This window comes from Nicotiana sylvestris, chromosome 10 (assembly GCF_000393655.2).
Source record: "Nicotiana sylvestris chromosome 10, ASM39365v2, whole genome shotgun sequence".
Classification (NCBI taxonomy): Eukaryota; Viridiplantae; Streptophyta; class Magnoliopsida; order Solanales; family Solanaceae; genus Nicotiana; species Nicotiana sylvestris.
Window position 1 is genome coordinate 137,188,507 of NC_091066.1, and position 10,783 is coordinate 137,199,289.

The window sequence follows — 10,783 nt, forward strand, 5'->3', positions numbered from 1 at the left end:
AAATATGAAATCTCATGGGATATTCGAATGAAGAGCCTTCACAAAATCTAATTGAATTAATGAATATTTCAAGTGGGTGGCTGGAAAATATTTTTGTTTTAAACCATTATGACGATTATAAAGACTTCAAATGTTTAACCAATATATTGTCGTTCGACTAACATTCAACTGTAATGTTCTTAGATACTGTAACGTCCAAAGGAAAGAATCCATTGCTCTCTTTAGCTCAAAACCAAAGTAAAGTATATATTATGGCAGAGTCTTATAGTGCCAATTTAAGAAGTCACTAAATTCAGATATCTAATAGATTATACTATCCAAGGAATAAATAGAAAAACAGTAAGTTCATTTCCTATCACGTCGTAATAGTAATGTATTTAATAAATAAAGAACAGTACAAAAAACCCCTCTAGATGCAGTTTACAACCTGTTCTACTCAGATATGATATGATATGATATGTATTGGAGTAGACAGATAGAAGTACTCTTGCGTAGTTGCTATGCTGATTCATTCAAACCTGCATTAAGGTTACATATTACTCATCATTTAATCAAATGAAAAAATATGACCCACCTTATTAAAAAAATTAAAAAATTACTAAACCCAAAAAACAAAAAGAAAAGAGATCTGTGTTAAATGGCAATTACCATTGAAACCCAAAGCTAATTTGATGAGTGCCTTGTCTTGTAGTTGAGGCAAGAATCTTAAAATCTTTCAATAAACAGCGCCAACACATGTAAGTACTACATTTATAACGCTTATGACATTTCTTTTTAATCCATTCAACAAAATCTACAAATTCATAACATAAGTACAATGTGGAAAGAGACATAGATATAAGAAAATATTGAGGTGAATAAGTTGTAACTTTGCAAAGTACCTGTATAAAGTTATTCTTCGAGGCATCTGAATCCACTCTCACTAGCAAGGTCTTTGGATGAAAATACATAAATAATTCATCAATCAAAGATTCATATCTTAGTAGCCACGAGAATGGTATTTCCAAATTTAGATGCTTGATACTAAGTGGTTGAATGTTGCTTCTACGATTGCCGAAATGAAATCTTGCCTCCTTCATAAACAATGAAAAAAATATTATATTCAACATGAATTGTCAGACTTGAAAGAAGATTGAATTGAAAATTTTAATTACTCTGAAATTGTTAGTAAAATACTAAAGATGAACACGAAAATACTAACTAGATATACACAATAACAGCACACGTGATGCAATAATTAACAATATAATAAGGGCAAAATACATTAGTAACCACCTAAACTATGCACCAAATTATATCATATTACACACGTAATCTTTCAAATTATGTCTCGTATACATCATTTTTCTAGACCATTTTTCAGAATAAATGGAATGTCACGCACCAATAACATTGTGAAACATGTTAATAATTTTTTTTAAAGAATAATACACTTAAATTTCTCTTGACTAGTTTGTCTTTCCTCGTCTCTTTCTCTTTCAGAAGAAAACCAGAGGCACCACCATTAAACTCTTTCTGTGAAGATTCACTTTCTTCATCACCTTAAGCTAAAACTCTTTCACCATTTTTTGGTTTCTAGGTTTTGTTTGTTGTGGAAACACCATTGTAAGTTGTAACCCATGGGTGTTGCTACTGTAACATTGGAAGGAAAATGGAGGTCGTCGTCTTTTGTCATTTTTAAACCAAACGAGACCAGATTTTAATGAAGAACCCCCAACTTGCCGGAAAGATCTGAGAGTTCCATCCAGCCGGAGAAGATCTGAGCTCGTCTGCCATGAACCGACTCTGGAAGTAATGACCTGGCAACAGAGGTCTCGGCTCATTGCCGGCGTTACGAGTTATGACTGAGATCTACTTAAAGGAGATGAAAGGGGGAGGAGATGGGGAGAGGCATGTGAGAGAAAAAAGAATTGTAGTTGTCGCCAGATTCCGAGGACGGCAGGGGCTCCAATTGGGAGGAAGGACCTGAACATCTTTTTCTTTGTTAAATTAAGAAAAATAAGGGAAAAAAGAAAGATTTAGACACGTGTGTTTATATAAGGATTTGGACAGAAAAAATAGGTTTGACACGCTCATTTCTTTTTGTTAAACACACACGTGTCATCCGGCAAAGTGTGTATCGGACACAATTTTAAAAGATTGCGTGTGTAATATAATATTCTATTTAGTATATAGTTCATATGACTACTTATGTGTTTTGCCTAAAATAAGAGATAAAGTTTAGTATGTGAAAAAATACACTATGGTAGATGTCATCATAATAGATTTCTGTCGCTACTCATGCAAAAAGCCAAGTCAGATCCTACTCACGATATACAATGAATCTTTTAAATTTCTAACAATACTCGTAGAAGTTCCAAAGAACTCTTAAATTTCTCAACTATTTCTACATTAAATAAGAGTGAATAGAACAGAGATTTATGGGAGTGAAACGACACCTAAATAGATATGTCATTCTAAAAGATTGGATACATCTTTTTCCAAGTAATTAGCTATCAATGATCATATAGCCAGGTACAAACCTTTGATTCCGTTGTGTTAGTTGCCAAGGATAAGGTCATTTTTTCGCCCAAATTTTGAGCAAAAGTTCTCAAGTCAGGCAACATATTGACTGCATAAACATGCTTCAATCCAATTTCAGCTTCCGTTAGCCTTGAACCAACCACCGGAGAAGAGCTTGGAACTCTTTTTGCATATATTAGCTTGAGTGAACGTAAATTAGGAGTAACAATGATAGCATCTTGCAAGTCAACCATGTGACTTAAGGTCAAATTTTCCAATTCAGGACTCAAAAGTTTGATTTTGTTCAATCTTCTACATAAATGAAGAAACAAGGATTTAAGATGCGGAAAAGCTGAGAAAATCTCTTCAGGAAATCCGACTGGAATATATTCACAATCTATTTCCAGGACTTGTAGTTTAGTACATGCGCGCAAATCAAGTTTTAGTGGTGGTGAATCCGTACTAAACTAGTGAAATTCCTGCAGATTTCGAGCTGCTATTTCTATTGCCCTAATTCTATTGTCACTCACATGAACCTTATTAAGTTCTTTCAGATGAGGCAGTGAGATGGAATTAACACAATATATCAATGTTAACTCAACAATAGAAGGGCACTTGTTGATAAGCGTGGAGAAATTTGCAGATGATAAAGAAACGTGATCAAAATAGATATCTTTCAATGAAGGCAACTCCTCAATATCATCAAAGTTTTTCTCCTCAATAATATTGCATTTTTTTAAATGCAGAACGGTCAATAATCTTGATTCAAGAATTGCCAAGGAAAATTTGTAGAAATAATAGTTACTTGGTAGACAAATAGAATTCCGTTAAACTGTTGTCTGCCGCAAGTTTGATGATTGGGTGGAGGTCAGAGCAGTGGTGACATGATGAGAGCTTATATTGATTGCACTTTGCACAGTATCTGTCTGTAGAATGTTTCTGCACAAATTTGCCGTCGTCGAATGATGTAATCATGTGACACCACTTTGTGGAAACAAGAGAAGCTATTGTTCTCTGTCTCAGAGTGAGAAAATGAAGGATTTGGTGGAGGATTTCATCTGGTAATTTTGAAAATAATCCATCAGAAGTAATGGAGGCCATGAATTTTGACAAACTCCTGTACGTGAGTTTTCTTTGATTTTGTAGGGTTAGTACTATATAAGGCTCGCGTACTATCACTTTTATTTATTTAAAAAAAACATTAAAAAGTGAATGTCCATTCCTCATATAGTGAAATTTAGCAAACAAAAGTTTTCTAGAAAGAAAAGAAATTCTATGATTTCTTTCCTTAATACTGCTATTTAGACACAAGATGTTTGGAGAACAAGATCTTTCATTTAGACACTTCATCTAAAGTTTGTTTCATTTTAATCATGTATTTACTGTGTCATTTAGACACAATTTTTAGGCATCCATACGTAATAGATGCGTGAAATTCACACGCCAGGGTAACCAATAAGATGGAGACACATGGATTTATTAACAATTAAAAAAAGACTTTAGAGAAATGAAAAAGAATAAAAGAAAAACAAGAATCCCAACCCACCCCTCCCCTCCGTCATCTTCTCCAACGACCCCCACCCCCTTCCTTTCCATCTTCATCTGCAAAACAAAGTACTCCCATAACCATGACTTGGCTTAATTCTAGGCCACATTGCCGGAAATGGAGTTTCAGGGTTCCAAATCAAACAGAACATATGCAAAATTTTGCAAAATTCTTAGACTTCACCGGAAAAGTTCGTACTTGGGTTTTTTGAAAATCTGAAAATTAAGGTTCGAAGTTGGTTGGGTGTTCGAGTTTTTGGTTGTAAACGCTGATACGAGGTGAGGTCTGAAGATTTAAGCTTTGATTTGAACTGCTTTTCTAGGGTTTTGGGTTCGAAACTTGAACTGATTGTTCGACGAAGAAGACGAACTTAGGTCTTTTGATTTCGCGGTTGTTTGTTCGAATTGATCACTGGGGCTTGGTATTGATATTGTTTAGAGTTTTCATTTCAAGTTTTAAATCATTTGGTGAAGATTTGAGTGAGATTGGTTCATTTTGGGTCTGTTGAAGCACAATGATATTCTTGGCTTTCACTGGAAAAGTTCAAGCTATTTCCATTCATTTCCATTCATTCATTTTGGCTTTCATTTTGAGTCGGAGAAGATGACGGAAAGTGGAGGAGTCGGAGAAGATGACGGAAAGTGGAGGAGACAATGGTGGAAATGGTGGTGGACATAAAGAAGAAGAAGGAAATAAAAAAACAAAAAAAATCTATTTTTTGGGCTTTTCACGCGCCCATATTGGGTGAAACTCACTCTATGTGCCAACTCAGCAAGAAGTGTTTAATTGGAACAAAATTCATGTAACGTACGTGCTCAATAGGAATTCTCTTAAGTTCAGGTGTCTAAATGAAGGATCGTGTCAACTTTAAGTGTCTCCGTATGTATTCAGCCTTCTAAGAACTCGGAAAGTAGGACAATATCGGGCTAAAAACAATGAAGGGTTTCCATCGAAAGAGGGTTTGTGAAGCAATCAAACACAACACGGAAAGTAAGTAGTTTTTAAAGGCTTGAAACTTGCAATGCTCAGGGAAGAAAATTAACACACTGCAACCAACAACCAAACCTTGAAGTTTGAAATAAAGAATCACACCATCAAATTCCTTGTAGAAAGTTTTCATTTCAAGCATAGGCATGTAATGTAAAAACACTAAGCATCGTAATAACAAAGTTGAAGAAACCATCCACATTCGCTTTTATAATTTATGTTTTAGACTTCACCCAGTCTTATGGCAATTAGGCAAACTACAACATTAATAGTTTTATACTACTGCATTCTATCTTAAATCAACATCCAAACATTTTACACAAGGATCATGGTTTGATTGAAGAATCGAGACGATAAAAAAGGAAGGTAAATATGGATGCTTATTGATGTTTATAGACAACTTGTGCTTTAGGTGAAGCACGCTGAAAATTTGTTAGCTCAGCAAGTATTGCAGAATCTTCAACTAGACATGGTTGGATTAGCATTCTCACCAGCACCGGAGACTTGGCTAACAGAAGCTTCATAAGCTGCATCTCACGAATTGTGCCATTAGTCCGTATTAGCTTAACTTCCCTGAGGTGATTAAATGACACATCCGAGAATTGTTCTACTTCAAGACATTCTAGAGCAGGTATATCGTTGCCATCACCGGCCTCCACCTAAGAAAGATTAACCAAAACTCAACTCGCTGAGCTTATTGATGATCTAAAAAGTACGAAAATAAGAAAGTCACTACATAAGAAAGAGAAACAAGGAAACCTTAATTTCCACATATTGTAAACATGGGAAGCTTCTTAGCAAGCAAAGAGCACATGAAACCTCTTCCAAGACAAACAGACAAATACTTGATATGCAAAGATGTTTGACAAAGTTAAGATTAAAGGGAAGCCTTGTTGGTACTTCACCTGCTCCTGCAAAAAAGAACTAAAAACAAAATGCCAAAAATCAGAATGCCTCAAAGCCCAAAAGACAATCAACCATTGAAAATGCAGTACAATAAAGTCATGAAGCAACATTTACCGTGTCATTCAGATGGAGATGCTCGAGAGCAATAAGAGGCTCAAAAAACTTGGCAATATTACATTTTTCTTCCACATAATTTTCTTGTGTAAGTAAAAGTTTTGCCAGAAGAGGGATACTTTTAAAGCAAATACATCTTATATTGCCTGTGAAGTCAAATGATCTCAGCATCGGAGCATTAATTTCAATGATGTCACTTAAACCTGAGATCTGCAGCACCAATTGCTCGAGCAACGGGGAATAAGAGATAAAACTTTCAAGCAACTTGGAAGAAATTGAAACGTTGTATAATTTCAGGCTAGTTAACCTATCAAATCCTTTGAAGGTTGGAGGAGGAAGTATTAAACAATTTTTTAGAGTCAGATGCCTTAACTGCAAACATACAAAAAATGAAGAAGGCAATTTGTACGGGTTACCCCTCGGAAGTCTAAGAACAAGATGTTTAATGACATTCCTAGAGAGGAAATACATCAAGTTATCGAGATTAGGACAACCTTCCAAGTTAGGAATGCATAGGGTAAACTTTGTAATTGGTCCTACATGAAGGGTCATAATGTGGTAGATAATCTTTGTGAAGTTACTTGTAATGTATGTTAGATCCTTCTTAGTTTTCCAAAGTGCTTGATCAAGCGTCAACTGTGGAAGTCTACACCAGTTATATCTCCATTTCTTCGACAAGATGCTTGTCCTCACAGCATCTCGTAAAGGCAAACGGATAAGAATTTCATCAACTACATTCTCAGGAAGATTGTTAAGTACATCAGGGGGTAAAGTTCTAACACAATGCTTTTTGCCCTTTGGAGCCATCGTAGATAAAAATTCGCCAATAAGAACCTGTAGAAATCAAACACAAATACAAAGATGAGAAAGATCTCCAAACTGCTGCAACACTTCATTAATACAGAGGAATATTCAGATCTATTATACAAAAGGAAAAATAGAACGAGAACCCAATTAGCATTTGCTTCTATTACGCTTATCAACGGACATCTATAGCTAAACAAAAGTTCAAATTAGTAGCCTAAATAAGCTTAATAGATTTTTTTTCACAATTTGCATAACCCTAAGCTTTCCTGACAATTATAAACACAACGGAAACTAGTTGAAGCGACTAATCATTCTCCTTTCAAACAAATCAAAAATGCTTCTGTCAACCAAATTAAGATCAAAATCAAGCTTCTAAGCTGTCTTTTTCCTTTTCTTTTTTATAAAAGTAAAATTCTGTTTTCAATCCCATTACAAAAAAGAAACATCAGTTGCTGCACCTTGGACACACCACCTTCTTACCCCGAAAGTGTTCTTTTTCGGGAGAGGTGCACAAACCGCCATTCTTAGGGCTGCTATTTAGGGCCAGTACTATTTTAGTCCTGAATTTTAAACTAAAAATCTTAATTTCAAGACAATTCAAGCCATAAAAATTAAACTGAACAACTAAAATCAGGACGCACAGGCTAATTCCTAAGTAACATCCCTTTAGAGTGACTATCTGGTGTCATTTCTACTTCTTTTTCACTTAAAGAATTCATGCACATACCCAAGAAAATCAACATCTAAAAAAGAATACGAAAAAAAGAAGATAGAGCCTTTGTTTCATAAACTAACACCACCCAAATGGGAAAGAAATGATTATTGAAAAAAAGAAAAAAGGAATAGCAGAAGCAGAATTTTAAGCTTACCTAGAACTAAGATTACTGAAATTGGAAATCCAAAATCAAGTCTTCAGCTGTTGACGAAGCACTTTGTACTTTTCAAGTCTTAAGTACTTTTGCCCTTTTGGCTTTTAACTCTTTGGATTGATCGGCAAAGAGAGAGAGAGAGAGAGGAACTGGAATAATAGATTGTAGAGAAAGAAGTTTTCTTAAATTAGAGGAAAATGAAAGGGCAGAGGACGCTATAATTAATAAAATAGCCATTTTTAATCCTATAATTAATAAAATAGCCATAATCTTATAATTTCAAATTCTATAAGTGAAACTTGGAATAATATCACAGAGTTTTTGTGCAATTTAAAACTCCATGACAATGGCTTTTTTTTAAATACACGTTCGAAAAGGGATAAGTATGCCCTATTTCTGTGCAAACAAACAGTGATTAGATCTTTTAAATTAGAGATATTTGGTGGATGAATGACTTCTTGATAAGAAAAATCCTAGTTAAAGAATATACCTCTGCCTAAAACACGGAAAATTATAAGTTATTCTTCTGCATAACTTCTGATCCTATATGTAAAACTCCAATAGAATATACTATAATTCAAAAATTATATCTTAATTGTGTGATGTCACAAAACATGATGTGAAATAAATTTATGCTAAAGTTTGTATTCATCGCTAAAAACTAAAAAGGAGAAAAAGATACTAGATTTTATGCTCAGAGTCCCTCAATGTTGTCTTTTGAGTTCTCTCGGATAGATAAGGGCTTCACTGTAGTTTTACTAAACTAAATACGAGGCAACTGCAACGTATTCACTTTATAAAGTTATACTCCATCCGTCTTAAAAAAGATGGTACTTTTCAATAACAATTAAATTTGATTTTGTGGTTAAAAAAATAGGAGATCTATTTTTATGCTAGTTGTTAGGCAATGGATACTAAATAAAAGATTAGAAGGCAAGATTACAGCTTAGAGGCGATATGTAGTCAAACCAAACGGCTGGAGATCGGGGCCTCGAGCTGTCGTATATGAGGCCTCGAGGTCGAGTTGGGTGGCCGGCTTAGAGCGATCGAGGGAGGACTAGCAGTTATGAGAGCTAAAATGATGGCTCTCTATGATCATTGATAAGCAATAAATAAAGAGCAATAAAAAGAACACAATGGATATAAGCAATAAATGGAAGTAATTAAATCAAGAGAATATGTTACAGAGTAGAGAGAATGTTCTTGTATATTCAATATTGAGCATCAGATGACTACAAAATGACAAGGATCCCCTTTATATATGAGGGGGAATCCCAACATAGTACAAATACATTTATTACAAAGATATGGGGATTGTACAGCCATTTAATGCCCTAATTCGGGTCTGAGCTAGCTCACTAGACTTTGTCAGCTCTAGTTACGCGCCTTGGGAACTCCCCACTTTTTCACCATAACCGTTGGTCTGTACTGCCCCGAGGTCGAGCGTCGATAGCCCTCAAGGGGTGAATCTCGACCAAAGTCTCAAACCTTTGAAATGTGCTTATGAGGCATCGTAACGACGGAAAATTGGACCCTCTGATTTTACCGCATACAGATAGTCCCCGAGTTTCTTAGAGTGAAAGTGATAAGAAATGGCTCTGACACCGATCTCCTCGAACCACTTGTGATGATGTCGCGCATATGACATGAGCTTTTGTGATAACTGAGGCGTCCCGTCGGTTCATCTTTCCAAAATCATTCAATGCGCTGCCGATTCTTATTCTCCAAAGTGATAATACCACCGTCGGTCCAGCTCCCAAAAACACATTGCTTGCGCATGCCGATACATCTTTCGAAGACATTGATGGCATCATCGGTTGCGCTGCCACCCTTTCTATAAATGGAGGCCTTCTTGAACAAACTTTTCATTCAAATATTTTTTAACAACCTTTCACCCCTTCTTTCTCTTCATCCTCATCCATTGGTATTTCCCATGCTTGAGGCCTGTGGCCTTAAGGTTACATGGTGGCGTTCTCATCAGTCACGCCATGGCCTTTTTCCAAGGCTTTCCCTTACTAAGCGAGATTATACTAATTTGTTGTTGTTGTTGTTGTTGTTGTTTACCCGAGGTGATGAGAGAGAAATCTCAAATTATCCCCGCATTAGAGGATGTGCGGATTATGAACTTCTACTCAACTCTCCTGACTACCCGGTGCAGTGCCTCACTCCTTTTGCTTTCCGTGGAGTGAGGTGGTACTATCCACTAACTGTTGTATTTCGCACTGGTGTAACATCTCAAGAAGTGGCTTCATAATAGTAGTGCTCGCGAGATCCGTACTCGCCAGATTTTTCACTCAGCCACTTCTTCATCCCTCTTTGCTCCTTCATCTTTTTCTTTTTCTTCATCGTCACTTTTCTCTTTTTCATATTCCCCCTTGAAGATGCCATTTTGGAGGATCGAGATGAGGCCCCCGAGGAGATGGTGCTCGAAGATACTGCCACTGAGGATGCACCCCCGAGAATAGATTAGACTCTTGGCTTTTATCATATATGTATTTTTTTTTGCTTCTTTGTTTCCGTGTAAGGACCCCTCCAGGGCTTTTGTAATCATGGTTTATTAATACAAGGATATTTCCTCAATTTGTCTCTAGATTTATGTTGAATTCCCTCTTTATTTGTGTTTGTGAAAATTCTAAATACATGACTCTACCGATTGATACGAATATCGAGCTCAAGTGTAAGCATTTCTTCTAGCTCTTGATTGATTAACACGATTCCCCGTAGAACCCTTTGTCGTTCCTTGGACCGAGCCCGAATTGGATTTATAAACTCGGGTCATCGGGACCCCCGACCTCAAGTTGAATGAGAGTAGGGCTTCGGACATTCAGAACGAGACTTAGCCTTTTAGACCCCGCGATAGTCCTCGACGGGGGGATTTGCTTGGATGACTGAGAATAAAGATAGCCTTTAGACTTTTGAAAGCAGTCCCCTAGTGGGGGTTCACTTAAGCTCGGGCGACCTGGAGACTTGTTTTGAACTTAGTGTAGATAGCCTTAAGGCGTTGCAAATATATCCCGGATGAGGGCTTACCCGAGTTTAGATAGTACCTGGG

At 36.3% G+C, this 10,783-nt stretch overlaps 2 protein-coding genes across 3 annotated transcripts; both read right to left on the reverse strand.

Moving 5' to 3' along the window:
* Nucleotides 1-383: 383 nt before the first annotated feature.
* On the reverse strand, nt 384-2,966 carry LOC104235609 (uncharacterized). Of its 2 annotated transcripts, none has more exons than XR_713227.2 (4): nt 2,523-2,966; nt 882-1,073; nt 649-793; nt 384-518 (listed from the first exon to the last, which is right to left on the reverse strand). XR_713227.2 is itself a non-coding variant. In XM_009789414.2 (4 exons), exons 1-4 carry the CDS (start codon nt 2,754-2,756, stop codon nt 499-501), a joined length of 510 nt encoding a protein of 169 aa, XP_009787716.1. In that variant the 5' UTR covers nt 2,757-2,966; the 3' UTR covers nt 384-498. The 2 variants fall into 2 exon arrangements, 1 of the variants encoding a protein (XP_009787716.1); XM_009789414.2 differs by having other exon boundaries at nt 649-712.
* Nucleotides 2,967-5,207: 2,241 nt separating this feature from the next.
* LOC104235610 (F-box/FBD/LRR-repeat protein At1g13570-like) lies at nt 5,208-7,890 on the reverse strand. The gene is made up of 4 exons (XM_009789415.2): nt 7,732-7,890; nt 6,056-6,889; nt 5,795-5,959; nt 5,208-5,694 (listed from the first exon to the last, which is right to left on the reverse strand). Exons 2-4 carry the CDS (start codon nt 6,860-6,862, stop codon nt 5,416-5,418), a joined length of 1,251 nt encoding a protein of 416 aa, XP_009787717.1. The 5' UTR covers nt 6,863-6,889; nt 7,732-7,890; the 3' UTR covers nt 5,208-5,415.
* Between the last annotated feature and the right edge of the window lie 2,893 nt (nt 7,891-10,783).

What these genes read in the sequence shown, in the direction of transcription:
- LOC104235609 (XM_009789414.2), bottom strand. Translation starts at nt 2,756, where the DNA reads ATGGTTGACTTGCAAGATGCTATCATTGTTACTCCTAATTTACGTTCA. An exon ending in CTAACACAACGGAATCAAAG is followed by an intron (nt 1,074 to 2,522) that starts GTTTGTACCTGG and finishes TTGTTTATGAAG; the next exon opens with GAGGCAAGATTTCATTTCGG. An exon ending in ATTAGCTTTGGGTTTCAATG is followed by an intron (nt 519 to 648) that starts GTAATTGCCATT and finishes ACCTTAATGCAG; the next exon opens with GTTTGAATGAATCAGCATAG.
- LOC104235610 (XM_009789415.2), bottom strand. Translation starts at nt 6,862, where the DNA reads ATGGCTCCAAAGGGCAAAAAGCATTGTGTTAGAACTTTACCCCCTGAT. An exon ending in ATCTCCATCTGAATGACACG is followed by an intron (nt 5,960 to 6,055) that starts GTAAATGTTGCT and finishes TTTTGTTTTTAG; the next exon opens with TTCTTTTTTGCAGGAGCAGG. An exon ending in TACAATATGTGGAAATTAAG is followed by an intron (nt 5,695 to 5,794) that starts GTTTCCTTGTTT and finishes AATCTTTCTTAG; the next exon opens with GTGGAGGCCGGTGATGGCAA.